The sequence below is a fragment of the Eschrichtius robustus genome, chromosome 5, assembly GCF_028021215.1.
Source record: "Eschrichtius robustus isolate mEscRob2 chromosome 5, mEscRob2.pri, whole genome shotgun sequence".
Classification (NCBI taxonomy): Eukaryota; Metazoa; Chordata; class Mammalia; order Artiodactyla; family Eschrichtiidae; genus Eschrichtius; species Eschrichtius robustus.
In genome coordinates this window covers 64,191,211-64,216,796 of record NC_090828.1, presented here as the reverse complement: position 1 = coordinate 64,216,796, position 25,586 = coordinate 64,191,211, and the positions used below count along the sequence as shown (strand labels likewise).

Below are 25,586 nucleotides of genomic sequence, written 5' to 3'. Positions count from 1 at the left end.
CTAAACTTTACAGATGGCCACACTTTATATAACCAAGGTCACACAGGTACTAAGGCCTAGTCCTCTTATTTAATTTCCAAGCAACCTGTTTAATGCTGTGCTGTAAGGACATGAACAGAGAACGACATTAGGTACAGGTCCTGTAAATCATTGAACTAAAGTCCCAGTATTATAAATCTCTACTCAATTATCATACTCCTTATTGCTTTTAGGAAACTGTTGAAGTTATATTCTGGGTTTAGCAATGAGCCACATAGCACTCACCTGTCTACTTTGCAGTTTTAGATGAAGTGTCAATTGCCACTGTAACCTTCAGTTTCTCTCTCAGTTCAATACAGTGGACCAGTGAACAACATGGATTTGAATTGCGTGGGGCCACTTTTCCCGAGGGAAAAAAACCCTCGGATTTTTTCCAACAGTAAATACTGCAGTACTACACCGTCTGAGGTTGGTTAAATCCAAGGATATGGAATCGCAGATACGGAGGAACCGCGTATAAGGAAGGCTGACTAAATTACCCAGGGATTTTCCACTGCAGGGAGAATTGGTACGCCTAACCCTTCCATTATTCAAGGGTCCATTGTACTTTCTTTTTGTCTTATTTTGTGCAATGAGAAACTGCTTCCCTCCTTACTTTACTTCCTTGAACAGTAAGGATCCCTAAACATGACACACATCTAAAATATGTTAACACATAATCATTTCTTCCTCAGTTAAAAAAAAATTCCCTAGTAACCAAGTTGCTACGTTCCTTAGGAAGCTCACCTATCATCACTGAATGCTCAGATCTATCTTTTCTTCTTGAAGGATCCAAGCCAATTCTTTTTTCCTTATGGGCAACTTAAGGATGATCTTAAAATAATTTTAAAAAGCAGTTAAAATATATTTCTTTATGACCATCCACTTGTGGCCTAACTCATGGCAAGCCAATGAGATTATACATGAATTTAGAAAAAACATCATAGTCATAGCAAGTTACATTTATTGATCACTCACTGGTTAACAGACACTCTGCTAACCATTTAAAATTTCTTACAGCTCATTTCATCTTCATAAGAACTTTACACAGTAGATACCTTTATTACCTGCATTTTCCAGGTAAAGAAACTGAGGCTTAGAGAAGTTAAGGAGCCTAAAACCAGATTAAGCAATGGAGCTGGAATTTAAAGCTGGATCTTCCAGAACATGAATCTATGTCCACCTGATTTTATGTGTGCTCCTCTCCAGGCCTCCTAGAAATGAGGATAAGCCAACCTGATTCTTTATTCTTCTAACTAATTAATAAGCATCCCTGTTGCACTTCTTTTGTTTTTTTCAACCATCATCATGCCACCTTTGAATGCCCCTTTTAGCAGGGAAAATCTGTGTAAGACAACTCAGGGGAAGTGGTGTCTGGTGGATTCATGCTAATGACTTGCTCTATAATATTGGGCTTTTAGGGAGTTTTGATGTCAGGGATTTATCCCTTGTATTCCCATAATCTTAGGACATGGGTGAGAAAGACATCTCATGAAAGAAACAAACTCTATGCTTATTAGCCTTTACTCCCCATTTCCCCTTCACTAACTTAAAAAGGAAAAGGGGAGCTATCAGGATACAGTATAGCTCACAGTCTCATGAAGAGCTGAGATACCAGGTCTCAGGAAGGGCAGGAAATATAGGAGCCCTGGGATGCTGAGCAGAAAAAAAACAGGTGGACTTTTCTTCACTGTGATGCCAACTGATGCTCAGCACTCACATCTTCTTCAGTGTGTCTCTGCTCAGGTGTCAGATTCCAAAGAAGGAAACTCAGTAGGCCGACATTGGCTTCTGTGTATGTCCCCTCCAACTGTGACCACCAGGGGAACTCTGGTCAGGAATGCTGGTCAGAACAAACAAACAAGCAAACAACAACAACAAAAACCCAGATGTCCGGACTTCCCTGGTGGCGCAGTGGTTGAGAATCCACTTGCCAATGCAGGGGACACGGGTTCAAGCCCTGGTCTGGGAAGATCCCACATGCCGCGGAGCAACTGGGCCCGTGAGCCACAACTACTGAGCCTGCGCGTCTGGAGCCTGTGCTCCGCCACAAGAGAGGCCACGATAGTGAGAGGCCCGCGCACCGCACTGAAGAGTGGCCCCTGCTCGCCACAACTAGAGAAAACCTTTGCACAGAAACAAAGACCCAACACAGCCAAAAATAAAAAAAAAACAAAAAAACCCAGATGTCCAATACATTGGTCTGGGGGAAGCAGTTTCAGCAAAGACGCCATATTGCATCAGGGAGTGAATGGGAGGTGAGAAAGTACAGACAGTACACGAAGCCTTACCCTTTCAACAAATCTGTGTAAAGGGAAAAAAAGTGAACTGGCAGTGTGTGGGTTAGGGGTAGAAAAGTCTTTTCATGTGTTGGTTTGCCTTTAAGATATGGTGCCCTTGAACATATTTGTAACCTGAGAGACATAGGAGACAAAAATAAAGGTAGTTGATGGAGCGAGTTGCAGAAGAAGGTAGGTGGGACTCGTGTTAGGAGCACGGGAGGAGAGCTTAACTTTGAAAAGTAGGAGGCACACTTTTCTAAATAGAGGGAGGTTTGCAGGGTGAGGAGAAAGGAAAGATTTTCAAACCGTTGGCCTCTATTTCTCAGTGAAATATGAGACAAAATGACCTTCAGATGGAGGGATCTAGAGAGTGAGGACTTGAGGTGGGCGGTGAATGCCTCTGACACCTGCTACAAGGTCTGTTCCTTAAGGGCAGCAGAGCAGGGAAGAGGTCCAGCCAAGCTTGAAACCAAAGATTACTTATTTTTTCCCTTTTCCTCCCATTGCCTGCTTTTTTTCTGACATTTTAATGCTTGTTGGTCTCTCTCTCAAAGCGTGAACAAAGAAAGAAAATGGAAATTGGAACCAGATGTTGCAGGTCGTACTGGATGGCCATACCTTGAAATGTCTGCTCAAGCTTTGGTGGGGGCAGAGGATGCACTGGGGACACAAATGGGTTGTTAGATCACCACTGGACCCTGTCGTCCATTCTTCTCCATGATGATCCCTAGATCTTGGGTGTTGGTTTGTATTACCGCTCTCTAGGACTTGGAGCCTCTGGTTCAGAGGATGAGACAAGAGTGTAGCACATCCTCTCAGGGGTAACTTCATCACACAAGGATGTACTGCCAAGGAAGTACCAAGGAAGGCAGATTATATCACCTCGAGGCAGAGCTGTCCAACAGCCAAACAAAAATGGCATAAAGACTATAGTGGCACAGTTAACTGCCACTACTGCAAAGGGAGTCCTTGGCAAGATGAAAGATTTGTTGACTTAAGCCAGGTGATCCTGAGTGAGATGTCCAACTAGATCTGCCTCTTTTGAGAATGTAAATTTGTGCAGCCACTATGGAGAACAGAATGGAGTCTCCTTAAAAAAGCTGAAAATAGAGTTACCATATGATCCAGCAATCCCATTCCTAGGCATATATCCAGAAAAAATGAAAACTCTAATTCGAAAAGATACATGCACCCCAATGTTCAGTGCAGCACTATACAACAGCCAAGACATGGAAGCAACCTAAGTGTCCATGGACAGATGAATGGATAAAGAAGATGTGGTATATATGTATAATGGAATATTACTCAGCCATAAAAAAGAATGAAATATTGCCATTTGCAGCAACATGGATGGACTTAGAAATTATCATACTAAGTGAAGTAAGTCAGACAAAGACAAACATCATATGATATCACTTATATGTGGACTCTAAAAAAATGATACAAATGAACTTATTTACAAAACAGAAACAGACTTATAGACATAGAAAACAAATTTATGGTTACCAAATGGGAAGGGGGAGAGGAATAAATTAGGAGTTTGGGATTAACAGATACATACTACTATATATAAAATAGATAAAGAACAAGGACCTACTATATAGCACAGGGAACTATACTCAATATTTTGTAATAACCTATAAGGGGAAAGAATATATATATATCTGAATCACTTTGCTGTATACCAGAAACTAACATGACATTGTAAATCAACTATACTTCAGTAAAAAAGTAATAATAATAATAAAAGATCTGCTTCCTTTGAGTTCTTTAAAACTGAGTCTCAGAGACTCTTGGCTTCAGAATGGCTAGAACCAAAATATCACAGAACTTCTCGATAGCACAGCCAATAATTTCAGATTGCACTCTGATGAGAGAAGCCACTAGATCATGTGGGAATTAGATAGACAGACATGAGTCAAAACTCTTATCCCACCACTTATAAATTGTGTGTCATTGGGCAAATTATTTATTCTCTCGGATCCTATTTCTTCATAAATAAAAGAGTAATTTGAAAATTACATTAAACATGTAGATGAAAGCATTAAATAGTGATTCTGGTACATGTTAGGTGTGCAACGAGTGCTGGAAAAAATGGATTATGACACCTAGTTTGATTAAAAGTTGCAGGTGGGGGTCACTCTTAGAATCAGCTAAAAGATACTTGTGAAATTCCTCAGTGGATACAATGTAATACAAATTAAAAGTATAAAGGAGTTAGCCTCTTTATCAGAAAAAAACAGCAACAACAGTGACAAAAATAACAAACAACAACCAAATAACCAAAAAACCTTCAGGCTCCTAGCAATTCATAAAAACAGGTCTGTTCCCCTAAAGACTAAGAATGAGATTCAAATTGACAAGGACATTATTTTTTGATAAATCAATAGAAGTCAATACAGAAAATATGCAAATACTCTCATCAAACACCACTTTGATTACATCAAAACGCTGTTAAACAAGCTCACCAAACTTCTCCATTCCATTCCTGTCCCTTCTTCTCTCCTTTCGCTAATGACTCCCTGTGGAACTCAGCTCCAGTGAAATTGGACTCCTCAGCCTGCACTTGTTTTCCCAGTTCTGCATACTTGTTCATGTCATTCCATCTCTGGAGAATTCCTTTCCCATCCCTACACACAACCATATTAATTTCCTCATCCTTCAAGTCTTGATCAAATCTCACCTCCTGTATAAAGCCTTCCTTGCCCATAACTCCTCAGGGTGACCACTCTCTGCTCTAAAACCCCATGGGACTTCTGCAGAACTCATTTGGCCAGCTAGAGTGGGCACTGGTCATTCTGGTAGGCTATCCAGCCTCCGAACCCTTTTCTTGTTTTGGAGGAAGCAGAGCCTGCCTCCCACTCTAGAAGGTCAAGATGTTTGTACACTTTCCGAGCCTCCCTTTCAGTTAAGACAGGGACATGTGACAGAGGCTGAGCCAATCAGATTCACTCACCACACTTCAAAGGCGAAGCCAGCGGCGTGAAGAAGCAGTCACCACGTGGTCCTCAAGCAGTACAGGGTGATACCTGGGAGGCAGCTGTGTTCTCTTCCCAGGTCAGTGGTGGCAGCTGCACACACTGACTTGTCCGTGCCCTGTGGTGGCAGTGGCAGGGTCTTCACCAAACTAGCTCCGTGGCATGATTTGGGGCATTGTTCATGGCTGATCTTCTCCAAGCCTGATTCACCAGCTTTGCTAGAGGTCTGGGCCTAAGAATAGGAGACTTCAGCATAGCATAAAACAGGAAACGGCTTAAAATGGCGTTCAAGGTCTCTCTGGGAATTGCTCACTGCTTGTCTTTCTCCTTAGATTCTTGCCTTCAGCCATATTCATAGGCCTTCTTTCTCCTTAGGTCTCTGCCACAGAGGGATTTGCGGAAACATTTTTGGATGTTGCAATGTTTAGGGGGTAATGCTGACATTTGGGAGGGTGGCAGAGGTGCTAAGATAGTCTCACATAATGAAGAATTGTCTGGCATCTCATGCCACTTTCAGAGGTCTCCTGGACGTTCATGTAGGTAAAAATAAATCCTGTTATCTGAACCTAGAACCTGACTCTGAGTTATATATAAAAACAACACATTTGGGACTTTTTGAGGGATGATTGCATTTGGTTTGGAACTTCCCCAAGAGTTGTTCACTATTTCAGGACATCGCATCAGGATGGCAACATTGCTCAATGCAACACACGACGGTTCAGAGTGCAGTTGTTACCACTGTGTTTGTTGGATTCTAGGATCAGCGCAGGCATCTGATTCCATTATGGACTTTCTAGTGTCCTCTTAGCCAAACATTTGCATATTGAATACATATTTTTATGTATTTCATAAATTGCTTCCTTTTTATTTCTCCTTTATACTACAGTTAGGGAAGTACATTGGATTTTTAGAAAAGATTATTTGAATTTCATTTCAGGATAGTCAAGGTGGCAGTCTTAATTACTTATTATAAAAATGAGATGTTTGATCAAAAATGGTGGTAAACCATGGCCCTAAAGCCCTCTCTTATTTTCCCACAATCTTCTAGCCTACTCTTCCCCACCCCCTTCCACTGTTAGGAAAGATCCATTAGTGTAGAATTTAGAACGCTATTCAATTTTTTTAGATAACATATTTTTCTTCCTGTTATATACACAAACACCTTTAGAAAATGGCTTTATTCTTGCTAAGCTACAACCATAACATCCTGGGTTGATAACGACTGAAGATCTAATGGCCCATTTCAACTGCTGATAAAAGGGGGTGGGATAGGCTTTAAAACTAGCAGCCTCCTGAGAGCTCAATTCTGTAGAAAATTAATTGGGTGTAAAGGGCGTATGGAAACCCTACCCACACCCTACTTTTAACCACCCTGTGAGGGAAAAAACTTTCCCTTCCACCCTGGATGCTTAAAAGAATTTGAATATAAATTAGCACGAGATTTGAAAAAGAAGAAAAGAAGTTGCATTGTATCTTATTTTTCTGTTACCAACCATCAAACTCCATTGGTGAAATTTTGAGCAGACTGAGCTACTTGGCAATCACCTCATGGTGAGACCACAGAGAGACACCTCAGGACAAGGTGTCCTCAGTCAGCTCTGAGTGCAGATTTCAGATGAAGCCCTGCTTCAGCCAACAGTGTCCAGAGGTTTCCTTACCTGTTTCGGGCCTCCTCTTGAAATGATAGTAACTGTGAGGCTGATATTCCAGGGAGAATGTTCCTTGACATTAAAAATCCCCAAACTTCTGGGCCTCGTCATATATTATGAGTGGCCTCTCAGCTGGTGATGGTCTTAGTCATACATGTTTCTGCTGGAAACCAAAAGACATCAGTAAAATGCCTTTTCCAAACCTTATTACTTCACAGGCAGAGGCAGCCTCTGAGGATTTTCTGTATTCAATCCACCTGTATGTCCTGAAAGACCCGTATGTACTTAAAAGGCAAGCTCTGATTTTAAAGAAGACTGCATTTTAATCACTTGGAAACTATGAATTGACATGATTTCCAAAATCCACAGCCTGAGACTTTGATTGTATGATTCCAGAAATCCTCGACAGAAGGTTCCTGGGGAGTGACACAAAATGTCCCAAAGAGTTTCATCAAGGGGAGGTAATATATACAAAAGTGAACTCTAAAGTCCTACACAAATGAAAAGTATTTTAGGATGTGTCACTAACGGTCACAGCCAACTAGGAAAATAATTGAGTACAAATTCACAACCAATACAGTAAATACACTGTGAAGCTATATTCCCATATAGTAACAGCTACTCATTTCATTGAAAAAAGAAAAAACTGATCAATACTTAAGACACTAATTGACAACTGATTTTTTTAATGGGTATTACCTGTTGGATTTTGAGTCGGATATAACCTGAGTGGCCAAAAAAAGGTTATTTTTTCCAAATATACCACTTTTATATGCTCAAGATGTGTTCCAAGTGTGTAAGCCACACCGGAGAGATTTAAAGAATGCTTTCACACTAAGTATCAATTACTGCTCTATTATTTTCAGACGGTTGAGTCACTTGGTAACCTCTCATCGCCGTGTGTTTGTCTCGTTTTCTTTTTTTGAATGCTCACCAGAAAGTGACCTGGGGCTTTGTCTGTCTTTTGTTTTCATAACCCCCATAGCATTCTCTCTTTTTCTTCCTTGTCAGTTTCACAACTTCAACCTCAAGGCTGTTTTTCAGCTCTCTGAGCATCTTGCAGCTCCTAAGACTATGTGGTGGGAAGATGACTTTGTGAGAACTACCCATGCCTTGATGTGGTGCAGATACTTCCCTTCTAGGAATCCAGTAAGGTGCCAGTACTTGTTTTGACTCACATGTTGACTCAAACATTTATTATGTGATATTTGGGGATGTTGGGAAATACAAAGATGAATTTGTCTCATTTCTTGACCTCAAGAGACTTACTTTACACTGAATAAAAAGGAAATGATGGGTCTTCCCTTGCGGCGCAGTGGTTGAGAGTCTGCGTGCCAATGCGGGGGACACGGGTTCGAGCCCTGGTCTGGGAAGATCCCACATGCTGCGGAGCAACTAGGCCCGTGAGCCACAACTACCGAGCCTGCGCGTCTGGAGCCTGTGCTCCGCGACAAGAGAGGCCGCGATAATGAGAGGCCCGCGCACCGCGATGAAGAGTGGCCCCCACTTGCCGCAACTAGAGAAAGTCCTCGTACAGAAACGAAGACCCAACACAGGCATAAATAAATAAATTAATTAATTTAAAAAAATTAAAATAATTTAAAAAACTAAATAAATATGGGGAAGATATTGAATATTAAAAAAAAAAGGAAATGACATGGGCTAAATGCTATAGAACTGCACAGTCCAATAGAACAGCCACTACTTATTGATTATTGGGCATTTGAAATGTGGCTAGTTCGAACTGAGATATACTGTAGGTATAAAATACACACCAGATTTCAAAGGTTCAGTGCAAAAAATGCAAAGCATCTCATTAATAATATTTATTTTGATTACATGGGACACGATAATATTTTGGATACATTGGGTTAAAATATATAATTAATTTCACCTGTTTCTTTTCACGTTTTTAGGTGGTTACTAGAAAATTTAAAATTACACACGTGGCTCACATTATTTCATTTGGCTAGCAATGCTATAGAAGTTTAGAGAGGAGTGAGTGGGAGAGTATGTCCTGTGTGTGTGTGTGTGTGTGTGTGTGTGTGTGTGTGTGTGTGTGTGTGGTAGGGGGCAGATGGAGGGAAAGATGGTGAACAGAAAACCATGCAAGAAGGGGTGACACTTGAGCTGAGTCTTGAAGTAGCCTTTGCACATGCAGAGTGGAGAAGCAACCTCAGCTGAAGGTAGTAATGGGCAAGGTATGGTCTTTGGATCCCATCTCAGCTCCTCTTCTTAGAAGCTGTTTGACTTCTATAACTCTCAATTTCCACAAGAAAAAATTAGGGCTTGTGATGCCTATCTCATAAGATTGATCGTGATGGGAATTATAATGAGGTAATGTATACAAAGAAATTAGTATAGTGCTTAGAACAAGAAAAAGCACTCAGTAGATGGTATCTAAATTTACTAGCATGTGCAACATCAGTAGGGTTAAAGGATGATTTAAAGGATGTTAAAATGACATTTAACCTAAAAACCATTTCCTCAGCTACTATGCCAGAGACACCACCACTAAAGTCTTGCCTCTCTTTTCAAATCATTGCTTAAAATAAGTGTTTATAAATCTGAAATAATCCCAGATTTTACACAACACACCTTCAGGAACAGAGGGGGAAAATATATCTATATTTTCTGGTTAATTTTCAGTGTCCTTATTCTGTTACTGACTTTTATAATACTTTATAACCTTTTTTTGTGTGTATGGGGGGAAAAAGGTTAGAAGTGTAAACTGGCCATTGTCTTTCCTTTTCCTGTTGATATCCTTGGTCATTGGAAACACTAGGAGAATATTCAGTGGTCCACATCTATCTTCATCAAAATTATGGATGGCTCTTGAAACTAGAGCAAATTTTGAGGATGATGGAGTTCTTGTTACCTTAGTGATACAGGACAAGCTTGGCATATCTCCAAGTTCCCACTGAAGCAGTCCTTACAGAAGGGCTTTATGACAGTCTGATACCTTTCTGAAATATGCCAAGAAACTAATATTAGACCTGCACGTACAGGTACAGGTTACTTGGAGAGTAACTGACTGGAGAGGTCATTGTAATTACATACGGAAGCTAGCTTCTCTTAAAGACTGGTGCTCACCACAGGATGGTGGGCCAACCACTGTGAGGGTGCAGATATGACAGTGGCCCCGACACATATATTCTCTCTCCCATCCTGAGGTTCTGGCTCCAGGAATTTTCAGAGGACTTCTTCCAGAGAGGAAAAACCAAATCTTCACATGATTTTATTCACGCACCAGCTCGACAGATCTCTACTTCTAGCGTGGGTTCCTCATCAATTTCAACTTCTCTTTCCCCTGGTTATCTGTTAAGACACCCAGAAAAGAATGTCTCTTGAGAGCCCTCATTCGCCTCCAATTTTTGCTTAGTAATTGCCTTTTTTTGTTATAATAAAAGCATCTAACATTTTTGAGCACTCACTGCTGTGCTAAGCTTTGTGCTATTTCTTTTAATTCTCATAACACCACCATGGATTACATACCATTATCTCTCATTTTAGTTACATATTGTTGCATAACAAATCACCACAAAATTTAGGGGCTTACAACAACAATAATCATTTATTGTTTCTGTGGGTCAAGAATTCAGAAAGAACATGATAAATTTGATTTATCTCTGCTCCGTGAGGTCTGGGATCTCAGCTGGAGGATTTGAAGACTGGGCTCTGGAATCATCTGAAGAATCGATCACTCCCATGTCGAGAAGTTAATGCTGGCTGTCAGCTGAGGGTCTGGTGGGGCTGTCAACTGGGACACCCACACATGACCTCTCCATGTGGCCTGGGCTTCCTCACAACATGGCGATTGGGGTCTAGAGGCTGAGAGAGAGAAAGAGAGCCAGGCATGGAAGCCTATTGCCTGTTATAACTTAGCTGGAAGTCACATCACTTCTGCCACATTCTTTTGGTTGAGGCAGTTTCAAAGTTCAGCCCAGATTCAAGGGAAATGATTACTGGTCCCATCTCTTAATGAAAGAAGGTCAAAGTCACTTCATGAGAACAGCATGTGAGATGAAATATATACCGGTGCAGCTGTATTTGGAAAATACAATCTGCCACACATCTATATTTTACAGATAAAAAACAGAGGCTTAAAGAGGGTGAATAAATTGTTTGTGATTACACTAGTAAAAAGAAAAGCCAAGATAGAAATCTGCTGATTTCCAGAATCCATTCTCTTAAAAAAAACACTATGGGCCTTTCTCACCTTCTGAGATAGCCCACATTCTGTCTGTGGACTGTGTTTCTAAATAACTCCACTTCTTACCCATCAGAAACAAACAAACAAACAAAACCCCACAATGCTATGCTATCCCCCACCCAAATTCTTTCTGGCTTTAAATTAAAAAAAAATAAATTAAAAATAATAATCCATTTTAAAACCAAATATTTATTTATTCAAATAGCGTGCCCCAGATTTTATAAACCTGGAACTGGGGATGGTAATATGAGGTCACAATAATTTTAACGTCCAAGTTACAAGAGCTCGATAAGTCACGTCCTTGACCTCACTCTTCCCAGAAATGTTTCCCTTTCTTCCCCACTATTTCTATAGTTCCTAAAGATGCCCACCAACCCATCTGTGCTTCAGGCCACTACATAACAGCTACTGCGTTCTTTGTTTTCTCTGCCAGTGGTTGGACCTCTGAGAACAACAGTGACAACAGAGGTGGGTCTTCTTGCTCCAGTAGCTGCTGGGGGAGGCAGAGGGGAGCTGGTTTTGCAAAGAGGTGGGAAAAATGACTCTGTTCCAACTCTGTCTTGTCACCTGGGCAGAGGAGCAGCGCTGCCCTTCCCAGAGGGTGACAGGGTTCTACGAAAGGCCGCCCTTCAACTTCACCCCAACATCAGTCTCATCTTCCTGCCATTGATGCTGATAGAACAAAGCAAAACAACTCACATCACCTGGCTCCCAGGCCCAGTGCTAGCTAGGACAAGCAATAATTCAGCCTGGATCTCCAAACTCACTCCTGCAAGGGTTAGAAATATTTTTTTCCTTTACACACACACACACACACACACACACACACACACAAATTGCAACCAAGTCTACAGGAAGAAGCTCACTTCAATAATACAAGAACTTACACACCAAACATCAATTCTGACTTTGAGTGCTAAACATGGGTCTTCCAATTATTGGTGACCTCACGGTTTCTAGCCAAACAATGGGTAGACATTTATTTTTCATTTGTATGTCTCAAAGAGCTAGTGAGGTAGTTTTCCCAAACAAAAGAGGGGTTAACCCAAAGGCAAATTCTGTGCTCAAAGCTGTGAAAAAAATTTCCCAGGCTTCTCTCCACTCCAAGATAACAAGGCCACGTTTCAGTGACAGTTACAGTATTCTTTGCAAGAAGGAAAATTCTTCCTAAGACATAGCCTAGAGACGGAGCCCAGCTGTGGGAGACGTAACCAGGTTTATAGTCCACAGCTGGTCTTCCCCTTATGGTATTAAGATAGCAAGAGGAGTAGTAATGAAGAAAAGGAGGAGGAGAATGGGGGAGGAGGAGGGGCAGGAGGGGAGAAGTAACAAGTATTGAATTCTTACTAAGTGCTAGGCATCATGCTAAACGTGTTCATCTAGTTCTTCCAATAGCTAGATGAGGTAAATACTTTTATGTATTATAGACGTAAACATACCCCATTTTTTTCAGATGAGGAAACTCAGGCTTAAAGATTTAGTTAGTTCCATGGCCATAGAGCTTGTTAGAGGTGAAGCTGGGATTTATATGTGAACTTCATTCTTACTCCTGAACTCTTAACAATTCATATCAACTGTCTCCCACCCTAAATGAGCTGTTAGCTGCTGTTCTCCTAAGAAATCCAATTAGACCAAACTTTATTAAATACCTGCTATGTGCAAAAATCCCCGCTAGGCCCTGGGGCAATAGAGATGAAATAAGAACTAGTTCTGCCCTAAAGGAGCCAGAGGTTCAAGAGAAAAGACAACCTGCCTGGTGGAAGGCCCAATGTTAACACCAGGTAGGGAGGGATTCGTTCTAATTCTGAGGTGATCTAAATTTCAGAAGGTGGTTTTTGAGACGGAAGTTAGCTTACAAATACAATTTTGATGGGTAGAGAAGAAAGGGAAAGGCATTGTAAACAGGAGGAAATAATATGAAGAAGAAAAAAAAGCTTGTTTAAGTACACGTGTGAGAGACGAAGGTTGAGTTGTTGGGATGGGTGCAAAGTTCAACGATTCGGAGTAGGAAAAAGAGATGGAAAGTCAACTGTTGGATTAGGAAAGAGAGATGGAAAGTCAACTGTTGTGGGCCCTGCTTACCTATGAAGGAGTCTGGATTTGTCCTGTAGACAAGGAGAGCCAGGCAGAGGCTCTTGCACAGTGCAGTGGCAGATTGCGTACCAGATACCAGGCAGGCCCTGTATTCCCTCTAATGGATGAGTCTTCCGGATCCACCTCTTTTACTGCCCAGCTGGTTGGGGCAGCCCAAAGGGAAGGCCAGATGCATTGGGCAGAAATCCATGGACACCTTGCCAAAATCTTCAGGTTTTATTTTGTTTCCCTGAGCTGGATATTTGTGGCTTTGTCTTTTGGATGGCTCTCATGTTACTTAGACATTTTCTAACGGTGCAGGAAAAGGAAGGCTGAGATTTGTCCTTAAATTCTCAAGCAGAGGCCAAATGTTGACCGTGGGCAGTCACTCCTGGAGAGGGCAAAGTTTTGCAAGGGGGAAGAATGCATGGTGGGAGGAAATCCGCCCCTTGTCTGAAGGTGACCTGGGAAAAGACAGCAAGATGGGAAAAGCGTTACTTCACCATTAGGGCCTTTTTTTCTGGGCCTTTTCCGTGGTGTTTGTTCATATTTTTAGCCTGCAAGAATTGAAACAAATTCCCATTACTTGAAACTTAAGACATGAAGTTTTTCCAAATGATTTGTTATTCCTTTTTGATACTGAGGTCTTCTTCATTGAGATCTATGAAGAGTTGTGTTAATTAGCATTTCTGAGGATGGACTGAAATCCAGAAAATCAATGTCTGCACTGACCGTATTGTCTCTTTACCTTGGGTACCCTTGGAAGGCCTGAGCAAACATCTCTATCTGTGCCTCCTGCTCGAATAGAGCAGGTGAAATCAAATCTTGCGAGGAGATAAAGCAGGCTTTTTGACTCAATGAAATTTTCTTTTTTCAAACTGACTACAATTTACAAATGGTCTAATTCCACACAAGCTACTATGTTTCCCCGCAGGTGCTGTGTAGCTCTGGCCTGCAGCTTGAAGGTTAGTTAACCCCTCAAAAGAGTTATTGGTTAGAGACTAAATTAAGGGGGTAGTGAAGGCACAGAAAACCATATCCATATGTTTGGGTAAGTTAAGATTAATTGAGGAGATAATACATACATGCACTCCTATGTAAACTGTTCACCAGCCCAGGGGGATGAACTCCTTGGTTCTGTGGCCCAAACAAAATTAAGAGGAGAGAAGTAGCAGAAGTACAGGTGTACATTAGGACACAGGTAGGCCCAGGGTCTGTGCAGGGCATTTGGCCTAGTTTTCCTAAGTTTAGGAAATGCCTCACACTTGACCTTATCAAATGTAGGTCAAAATGGGGTTAGACCAAGAGTTCCAGAGATTCACTGACAGCTCCAGAGGGAGGAGATAGATGAGGGTTAAGCTGATAACATTCCAGCCCAAGAGAATGAGTAACCCTGCAAGTCCTGCCAAGCGATCAATTGATCGACTGATTCTGGTCAAACTGACCTGAGCGGACAGCTTCGGTGCAGAGGTTTGGATGTGTGCAGGGGACTGTGGGTCCTCGCACGATTATCCTGATTAAATTCACGGATTCCAGGTTGCTGCCACAGGATATCCAGCTCCTTTCCTAGCTCGGGCTCCAGAATAAATCTTTTTTTGATTGTTAGAGGAGTTTGTTTGACATTAAAAACAAAAAATCTACACTCCCCTCCTGTAACAATGATTTACTGAACAGCCATCATGAGCCAAGGGCTGCTCAGAGCTTGGGGTAGAGCAGTGACAAGGATGGCCAGGACCCTGCTCTCCCAGAACGCACATGTTTGAGGTGGGATGACAGGAACAAACTGGTAGATAAGTAATCCCACAAGAAGATATCAGATGGCTGTGAGTGATGGGAAGACTGTAAGTGGGGGATGTGACAGAGTGACTGGGCAGTGGTTGGAGTTGGCTACCAGAGGAAGTGACATTTGAACTCAAGACATGTGCCTACATTTAGAGCTTTTTAGTGTGTCCCATAGCTACATGGAGCTACCTGATTCAAGAAGAATTCCAGGAGAAACAACAGTTACCTGGATAACACTCAAGTTTATTTCTTAAGATAAACAGCCTTGTATATGGTTAGTTCTCTCTCGGTTCAACCAAGATTTTCTGAGGACATCTGAGTTTTGCTTTTCTGGAAAGGGCAGGCTGCTAGTGGGGAAAGTGTCAGGGCTGGCTGACTGCTTCTGGTGGTCAGAGCTTAGAATTGCCTGATGTTTAACTGTAGCTCTTTCCCTCTTTTCATTTTTATCGCTATAAGTTTTTTTTCTGGAAGGGTCTCTTATGTGAGGGATGATGATATTAATGAAGCTGATTTCGCAAACCACCAGGGAAAATTTGTCTTACTGTTTTATTGTGACATCGAAAAATCTTCCTCTCTTTGGCCACTGCTGTAGCCAATAAGTAGAAGAAATACCTTCAAAGTGGATGTTGACTCAGAATCAAGCAGCCCACTGCTATTTAAAGATGCAGGGCATTTCTGAGCTTTCCATAAGGGAATAATTAAACCACTGCAGGTAACAAAGAATTAATTTTGAGGGATATTAAGTACCCTTAATTAGCACATTTGAGTTTCGTTTCCCCACAGGGAAAATATTCTCATGGCATCTTGCCATGCCAAAGCTTCTAAAACTTCTCCTTAAACTTAGAGCTGAAGTCCGTTTTACAATGCAAATGAGGACTGCAAAAACCTTTGAGCCAAATCATTCACAAGCATTAGGAAGCTCCAGGGCCTCTGGATTTTGTTAATAATTCTGTGGCAACCACTGGGGAGGCCTTCTGAAAAATATATGGCTGGTGAAATGAGTACCTAAATCTTCTCATAACTCATATCTGTGTAGACTTCTGAAAGCTTGTTTTTTCTCAATCTTGATTATGCTGTATTTTAATTGCATTTTAAAGTTTAAGTGAATTTAGGGATCATAAAAGTGTGAGACAAATAGAAACATCGCAGCCTAGACACATCCATCACAGGGCGTTGATTGCTTACAATGTCACATGTAATTAGGGCAGCAGAAGGTATTACAATTTATTGGTCTCAAATTCAATTCAATGAGATCAACTAATTCCTTGGAATATTTACTATATGATTCTCCTATCTAGGTATCTACGCTGCACTTAATTTAACAATGAAAGAGGGCTGATCTGTTTGGTTATTATGTAGATTTACATATTTTTTAATTCGAAGGGAAAAACTTTTAAAACTATGTGTACTTTCCAAATATGAGCATGTAGAGTTTAATTTAATACATACTGAGATTTCCTGGTAATGATTATTTTAGACATGGACATGAACATTTGCCTTAGATGCAGTTCTGAAGGCAAAACTAAATGACTGCAAGGAAAGGTTATCTTTGAAATTCTACCCTCCTTCTTAGATCCACACGAGAATGAACTTAAACTCTAACAACTAATGAAGGAAAGGAAGAACACAGTCATCTGAGGTAGTATCAGTTCTCAAATGGCATATAACAGAATAATTTCTGATGTCTAATTTCCCACTACTAAAAACAGCACAGAAAAATGTTCTAAGTGCTAGGGATGGAAGCCGGTAACTAACAGACTCTGCCAATATAACCATGTGGCCTAAGTCCTTTGATTTTGTTTTCTGTTGGGATCCTGCAGGCAGCTAGCAACATATTCTGACAAAGCCCTTTTAGGCTTTATCAGAACATTTTAGCAAGAAGTGATCTATTTCTTTGGACTTAAAAATTTCTCTTTCTAACTTTTGAATGTACTTCTGTCCCATGGTAATTACCTTCTGTTTTTTCCTTTCCTTTTCCTTCACTCCTTCTTCCCTCTTCCCTCTCCCCTCTAAGGGAGTAGAAATTTAGTACAGAAGAGGTCCTGAAGTATTAGGGCATTGCCTCACGTCTTCTTCCAACTGCAAAAATTCATAGGGCAAGGCAGATTCTTCTCCAAATAGTGTTTTCTGTTAGCTCCAAAGTACTAAAGGGAGCTTAGAAGGCGTCAATTTCCAAGTCAGTTTCAGACAGGACTGCTTTGCCAACATATCTAACAGGTAGACTTCTGCCTGAACACTTCCCATGATAGGAAGTTCCCTGCTTGATGAGACTGCTGATTCATTTTTGGCCAGCTTTGCATATTTCTTCTACGGAGATAAAATTAGCCTTGCAGATATTTAAGCCAATTGTCCCAAGTTCTGCCCTCTAGATCCGCACAGATCAAGTCAAACTGCCCCCACCTGACAGCCCTTCCAATCTTGGAACATACATATCAGGCCTCCCAACAGTCTGTTTTCCTCTAGTTTCTGCCATGGTTCACAGGGTGACTGGATATAGCTATCCTTGTGAACTACACCCGCTCCTTAACACCTGACTCAAATTCCAGTTTTTGACCTCTAGGAGATTTAAAATACATCTCCGCAATTTTTCAAATTCTTTTCGGCTTACATCCTCCGGCTTTCATGTTTGTACAAGCCGCTTATATCAAAACTTGGTGTCTTTACAAGTTTCTACCAAACATCACTGGTTTTCAGCAGTTTGTGTCTAATACGTTATGGCAGCTTAGCAGCGAAAACATCAGGAGGAATCTCACGCAGGGTGCATGGGCTTCTGAAATCTCCCTCCACTGCCCTGTCTCTCCCTTCCTGACGTCATTCTCACTTCCTCTGCTGAGTGAAAGCTAATTCTACTAATCTCAGAAGTAAAGCCCTGCTCATCCTCAGACGTGAAAGGCTCAGCCTGCCTTGAAGGTAAATTATCCCAGCAGAGTCTGATCCTTCTTTCCCTGAAACAATGGCATTTTCACCACAGTACTACAGTACATAATAATAATGGTAACCGCCTCCATATAATTGTTAAACACTTTACATGATCTCACTTAAATCCTACCTTAACCCCATGTGGTAAATAGTATTATTCCTTTTGTACATGTGAAGAAACTGAGATTTCAAAAGGTTAAGTAATTAAGAACTTTTTCTAAGGAAGAATAGGCTATTATTGGCAAAGCTAGCACTTAAACCTACATTTTGTAAAACTCCAAAGTTAGTGCACTTAACATGTATACTAAATGTCTCCTCAAGATTTCCATATCCTTCACCATCTTGCTTGTTGTTTTCTGCATAAATTCCATTTTAAAATAGTATTCCTTTAAAAATACGGCCTTCTAAATGAATACAGTCCCTTAGGTGTGAAAACAAGGAAGTAATTGAAGATTGTAAATCTGGCCAACAGATGTGCTTGACTTGCTCATCCATTGTTTTTCGTAAAAAAGCAAAACAAAACATGCACTGTGCATGTGTATAGAGATTATTAAGAGTTTACGAGCCCTTTCCCATATATTAGCTCATGTGAGCCTCAGGATAGTCAGGTGACATAGGCAAGACAGGTCCTTGCAACTTATGCAGGAGGGTGTTAACATGCTCTTAGAAGCTAAGTGACTTGTGCAAGATTCACAGATAAGCAGTGAGTTCTCTTTCCAGGGTCCAACAAAAGCTATCTTTCAAAGTGTTCCTGAAATCTCACCACCTTCTCAGAGTTGATGAACAGGAGAGCAACATGATCTTAGTTTGGCTTCTCTAGAAAAAAAGAGCATTTCCAGAGAGGTGTAATTTCAGGGAAGCAGGAATGAAAGAAATAGAAAGTGAGAAAGAGAAAGAGAGGAAATACAAGGCAATTCCTGAGCTGGCCACAGTTTTGAAATAAGCTGAGTGCTGTGTATCACAGGACATTTTCAGAGAGGCTGTTTGAAGCTACTGTATGTGTCCCGGGGCAGGGGAGGGAAAAGAACGAAAATGTACCACTGGCTTCCATTGCCCAGGATCAAAGTTCAGGTCCCAGGGCATTAAGTCACCAACACTTCCTCATATATATATATATATATACGTGTGTGTGTGTTTGTGTGTGTGTGTATATATATATATATATATATATATATATGTGTGTGTGTGTGTGTGTGTGTATGGGCACACAGTGGGTCTTTCAGGAAAGCAGAGAAGGCAAGGTCCTGTCAGGTCATACATTAGAGTGACATGAGGGACCAGTGGCAGCCATGGAGGGGGTCTGCCTGGTCCAGAAGGCCAGGGTTCACCATGATATGACCTTTTGCCACAAAGGTGGCAAGAGGCCTTAATAGAACTCCTCTCTTGGCCTACAAGAATGCATTTGGTGTCAAGGCATTTTCCTGGAAAGTCACCAGTAACGATGAGCAGTTGGGTGCATGGTCTCAAATGAGGATGGTGATGAACTACTCCCTGATGAACCCACTTCAAGGACACCACCCCTACCCCACCTTAGAACTGATGAAGCCCTTCTTTATGCCCACACTATTCTTCACATTGAGTTTATAAACATTTAACACTATCATTTAGTCAGATTTTTTCCTCTCCTAGAGAAGATTTTTGTGAGGTTAGAGTAGTGCTGATTCATTAATTCAATAGTTTATTGAGTACCTACTATGTGCTGGGCACTATTTTAAGTGCTAGGGATAAAACAGCAATAGACACAAATCTTTAACTTTCAGAAGCTTACATTTTAGTGCGTGTGGGGAGACCAATTGAACAAAAAGCAAAAAATATATTGTGTTAGATGGTGATAAATGCTTCGGAGGGAAACAAAGCAAGAAAGTTGATTAGGAAGAGCAGGGGTGGGGAGTGACAATTATAGATAACTAGGGTGTCGAGGGAAGGCTTTACCGAGTGAGTGGCATTATAGAGAGAGTGGACATGGATACTCGGGGGAAAAGTTCCAGAGACAGCGCAAAGCAAGTACAAAGGCCCGAAGGCATGCTGGGTGTTTTGCAGGAAGGGCAGGGAGGCCAGTGTGATGAAAGCACGCTGAGTAAGGGACAGGGAAATGAGAGAGGAGAGTAGACGAGGTCAGAGAGGTAACATGGAGACACATCTTTGGTCACTGAAATGACTTTGGCTTCCAACTGAGGAGGAATGGGGAAGCAGTACGGTCTTAAGCACAGAAGTGATTTTACTACATTTCGACCAGATCACAGGGGCTGAGAATAGACTGTAGAGGAACAAGTGCTGAAATTGGGAGTTAGGAGGCTACTAGGGTAACTCGGAAGAGAAACGTCGGTGGTTTGGACCAAGATGGTTGCAGAAGAAGTGGTGAGAGATGGGTGTCATTCCGGTTTAAAGATGGAAGTGACAGGATACGTGACGGATTATAAAGGAGATATGAGAGAGAAAAGGGAAAAAGGCGACTCCCGGTTTTGGGCCTGAGTCAAGAAGACAGGAGAGGAAAAAAATTATGGGGAAGATTAGTAGTTTGGACAGGAAATGGCTTTTAGACATCCAAGTGGAGTAGTTGACTTGACAATGGACTTAGGAGTCTGAAGTTCAAGGAAAAGTTCATGGCTAGAGATACAAATTTGGGAGCAATCACTATGACACTGAAGGCCACACAGATGGCATTGAAAGCTACGGGACTGGATAAGACCACCAAGTGAATGAACACAGATAGAAAAGTGAAGAGGACAAAAGACTGACTCCTAGGCCACGTCAACTTTAAGGAGCTGAGAAGGTGAGGAGTAACCAGAAAGGAGATTCAGCAAGAGCGGTCATGAGGTAGGAGGAAAACCAGAAAGAATGTGGTTTCTGGAAATCAAGACAAGAAAGTGTTTCAAAAGGCAGCTACTGACGAACTTGGCCAAATGCTACTGACAAGAGGTGTTGAGAACTGACCTTTGGGTTTAGCAGCATGAAGATCATTGGTGACCTTGAGCAGTTCGGTGCAGCAGAGAGGGGCAAATGCTCAAACGGAAGTTCGAAAGCGAATGGAGGGGAGAGAGTGGAAGCAACAGATATAGGCAGTTCTTTAGAGTTACGCTTTAAAGGGAAGGAGTGAAAAGAGGGTGGTAGCTGGAGGGGGAGGGAGGGTAAAGAAGTGTGTATTAAGAGCCTGTTTATTTTCCTCTTGGAAGGGTCCAGTAGAACTTACTAGCGGAACCAGGCAGGAAATGAACGTTGGTGAGAAAAATCAACAACATATTCCCTGGAACCAGGTTCTGCATGTACCGCCTAACTGATCCACACATGGTTCCCGTATCAATGAGGAAACGTACTGTGGGAGTCAAGGTGCCTGGGTTAGGCCTCAAAGACTTAACACCTTAAAGGTTTCCGATTCAAAAGGCGTTAACAACGAGCCCGTCAAGCAGCAGAGTGCAGGTTCACTGCCCATGGGCAAAGCCAAAATGTGGTCGGGAGCCATCTTCTGAGAGGTTCATTTAGTGGGGCAGTTTTACAGAAGGCTGCGGTTGTTATAATCATCAACATCATCTCATCGTTATCAAACAGCAGTTCAGTGCCTAATTTCTCTTACCACGTCATAAATTAAAATAGAGGGCCTTTTTCCCTGGGGGCGCTGACTGTGGTGACGAGCAGGAGTAAACGCAGGCTGGAAGGTCAGAGATGGGGAAAGACGGGCGCGGGGTAGAGGCAGATGCCTCTTGGCAAACCATCCTGCCCCAGAACCCGATTTTCCCCCTCCTTCTCCAAGCGCTGGAGTGGATGACTCTCTCCCTGCTATTTCTTCCTCCTTTGCTCTTTGCGCCCCCTGCTTCTCCTTCTGCTGTTCTGTCGCGGCGCAAGGGTGGATCTGAAGATCTGCCCCGACCCCTACCTGCCTCCCCAGCGCCTGTACGCGCACGGGAAGCCGACCGAAACCCGTGAAACTCCAGCGCGGCAGAAGCCGGCGTTCTGAGCATGTGCGAGCAAGCCCGGGGGCCGGAGCGGATTCGGGCGGCCGAACCCAGGTCGCTGCCCTAAGCGCCGCTCGAGAGCACTGTGAGCGCGGGGCCGGGCGGCACTCCCCAGAGCGGTGCCCTGGCGCCCTGAGCGCAGCGGCTGCGCCCTGCCCTCCGGGCGTGGGCTAGCCGGCCGCGTGTGCCTGGCTGCTTGACGCGAGGACGAGCCAATCAGGGCCAGCGGCCCTGGCTGCCATGTGACGGGCGAGGCGGCTCCTTTCCCCAACGCGGCCAGAGGGAGGAGAGAACCGGGGCTCGCCGCGAGCCTTCGAGAGCGGCGGCCGCGGAGGAGGCGGCGGCGGCGGCACAGGCTCGAGCCAGCCGCGCGCGCATCCCCGGGCGCCCTGCGCGGCGGAGATCTCGGCGGGCCGCGGGAGCCCAGGACGGGACTGGACAAAGCAAGATGGCAGGAATCTTAGCCTGGTTCTGGAACGAGAGGTTTTGGCTCCCTCACAATGTCACCTGGGCGGACCTGAAGAACACGGAGGAAGCCACCTTCCCGCAGGCTGAGGACCTCTATCTCGCCTTCCCCTTGGCCTTCTGCATGTTAATGGTACGGCTCATCTTCGAGAGGTAAGACGGGCTGGAGCGCTCCTCCCCTCCCCCTACACACACACAGACAAACACAAACACACACACGCACACCCTCGCGCGCACACCCTCGCGAGCGCTCCTCCCCTCCCCCTACACACACACACACACACACACGCACACCCTCGCGCGCACACGCACACTCGCGTGCTCCGTGGCGCACGCACCCGCGCCCCCAGCGCTCGCGCTTACGCCTCCCAACCTTTGTGTTCGGGAAGGGGTTGCTGACCCCTCAGCCTGGCTGCGGTTCTCGGAGCCGGAGCGGGTCTGGCTTGCCTCCGGATTTCCTCCGGGGCGTTGGGGAGGGCCCGCGGAGCACTGGGGTGGCCCCCCACACTCCTCCTTGGCCCGCGCTCTCCTCCTCGCGGAGAGGGCGGGCGAACAAAGGTGAGCGACGGCCGGCCTTGGGACGCGCCACACTCCGCCGGGCTGGTCCCTCTCTGCCCCGCGGGCACGCTGCGCTGCCAGGCAGCGCTTCCCTGCCGAGCCTTGTCGCCACCCACCTGACAGCCAGGAACATTCCGGACGCGCGGCCCGGAGGGCAGAGGAACCGCGCACACTTCCAAATGCTTTCACCCGGGCGCACGGATTGCCCGGACTGTGCTTTGGAGAAATTCACCAGGGACTCCTTGGTTTATGGCCGCTGTTTGGTTTCCATCAGTGACACTGAGTATCAGGACCACAGTGCTGGGAAATAGGTGACAATAGTTTGTAGGTTTCCAGGACTCCGGGCCATTAGCGATTTCTTTCCAGGACGGGTGCGCAGCCTGCAAAATGGGGATATTAAATTGATAAGATGTTTCCTATGAAATTTAATAAACATAAACTTTAATTTGGTACCAAAACACAAACAATTTTAAAGAATTGCCATATTATTGTTTGTATAATTGCCGGATTTGGTTGGGTAGCTCCTTTGTGTCATAAACAAACTTGTGTTACTCACTGAATCAGTCTTAGTCACCAAACTAGATTGTGCTTGCCACGCACTCTCCGGGTGCTATTGAAACAAAACCGGGACAGCAACACACACTTCTTTTTCTCAACTGAAAACCTCAACCTCCCATTCCTCTCCCCTCCCCCGTCCCCCATTCATCAGTAGAGGCTGAACTTCTTAGATCACAGAGTATAGATTCCACTTCTCACTTCCACCTCTCCTCCTCTACCCCCACCCAGCTCACCTTGGTCTTGTTTCTTAAGCTTTTGCTCTGTTTTTTGGTGTTTCTGTTTGTCCAAAACCACTCTTGAGGATGGCAGAATTTGTCTTTTGTGTCATTTGTTTCTGGAAATGGCAACAGACAATGCTTCATGGGAACAAAAGGTATCTTTTGTTTAAGGAAGGTGTATTTTTCAATGGGCAGTATTGTTGCTTGAGAACTAAGTCAGCTGTTCGCATGCAGAGATTGACGTGCACAGAGGAACAGATTTAAAGACCTATTTTAAAATGATTGGAATCTAGCACAGATACGTCATTGATCCTCTCCAGCGCTGAGACTTACTGTGAGAAAGTGGGTGTGTTGTGTTTGCAGGGTTAGAGTTGCTTTGTAGAGCAGATGTTTACTTAGAGAAAATGGGAACTCATATCTGACCTTGCAATCTGTCCAAAAAGAGCCTCTTGGGAACGCCGGGCGCTCTGTGGCGACTCATAGTAGGGCTTCCACACAGTTGCCGAATGACATCTGATCAATTCTGGCTGATCAATTCTGGCTGGGCTCACTTTTAGCTGGCTAATGCATTTTGAAAGAGATGTGTAGTCCTATGTTTTGGAAAACAAAACCATGTCAGCTATTGACCTGTAGGCAGAAAGCTGATTCCAGGCTGTTCATTTGGTTGGAAAAAATGCATGTTAGAGAATGGAGATAGCTTTGTACTTTGACTTTCTCTGCTTTAAAAAAAAAAAAAAAAAAAGCTAATTTCATGGTTGCAAACTGGAAGTTCATTTTTCCTCATCCTGAACATCTTTTTCTTCCTTTGCACAATCCCATGACTTAGAATTTACACAAAGGGGTCAGCTGCCTTCAACCATCAGTCGCAGCAAATGTCCTCATATTGATACATAGAGAGTTGGTGGGTTTCTTTCAGGCCATTGATCCAAATTGAAGTGATTTAATAGCCTGTATGGAAAGTGAAAGTTTATGATTAATGTTCAGCATAATAATCCAGTATGGCCCATATACCACAGGATGCTACTGACTTTTGGAAGGGTGTCTATTTCTTTCTGTAGTAGCGACAGCTCTGTCTTTAACCATTCGGGACTCTCTCACTTCTCTGAAAATCCAAGGGTGTAGTTGTATCCAGAATTACAAGTTCTGCATGTTTCTCCTCTTCTCAAACCTAAATGACACATTCTGGTATCCAACCTGTGGCCTTCATTTCAGCACCCATCACGGACCTGAATCGATATAACTGAACCAAGCGATATCGTTGGCAGTGGTATGACTCACTTTCGGTACCCTTCTAACATGTTGTGCGTAAATGTTTTTCTTTTGCAGTATTCTGTAACGTATAACATGATTTTAAAAAGCTGGTTGTAAATCTCTTTGAAAAATGAAATGATTTATAATAGGAAGTCATTCCCCCAGGATTCTATTCCTTTTATGCTCCTATTGTCATTTATTTCAGAGCTGAGAACATATCTATGAAATAGCTGATTATCTTTAATTTCTATTAAATGGGGGTCTTTAATGCCCTTGTTGAGGCAAAAATTGTGAATTTGAATTCATTCTCCTCAATCTTATGTATTTGTCTCTGTAAAGAGAAGCACTAAAGAATTAATTGAATCGGGCTTTGCCCATTTGGGCGGTCCTACCTTCCCATTTTCACCCCCACTGTTTGGGTGTTGGCAGTGAAGGCACTGGTGGCCAGAACAATGCCATGTTATAGTACCATATGGACAGCAGTATGAATGTCCAGCATGACTGGTTAAAAATGGAGCAGCCTAAATTCAGTGACTTTTTGCTGACTCTGTGAACAGCCCAAAGCCTGGTGGGTTTTACATTAGTCTTTAAACTACAATTAGCTCTGGGTAGGGACCAGAAGGGCCACCATAGATATTACCTGATTGACTGAGTAAAATACCTGTTTTTTTA

At 43.1% G+C, this 25,586-nt stretch overlaps 1 protein-coding gene and 1 long non-coding RNA gene across 2 annotated transcripts in view; one reads left to right on the top strand and one right to left on the bottom strand.

Moving 5' to 3' along the window:
* Positions 1–10,484: 10,484 nt before the first annotated feature.
* On the bottom strand, positions 10,485–22,837 carry LOC137765332 (uncharacterized). Its single transcript, XR_011074144.1, has 3 exons — positions 22,703–22,837; positions 13,223–13,677; positions 10,485–10,758 (listed from the first exon to the last, which is right to left on the bottom strand). It is a non-coding gene; the product is annotated as an uncharacterized lncRNA (long non-coding RNA).
* Positions 22,147–25,586, top strand: part of CERS6 (ceramide synthase 6) — a 315,277-nt gene continuing 311,837 nt past the window's right edge. The window contains exon 1 of the mRNA XM_068544956.1: positions 22,147–22,482. Coding sequence (XP_068401057.1) covers positions 22,313–22,482 — 170 coding nt within the window. The 5' untranslated portion in view covers positions 22,147–22,312. The remainder of the gene's footprint in view (positions 22,483–25,586) is intronic.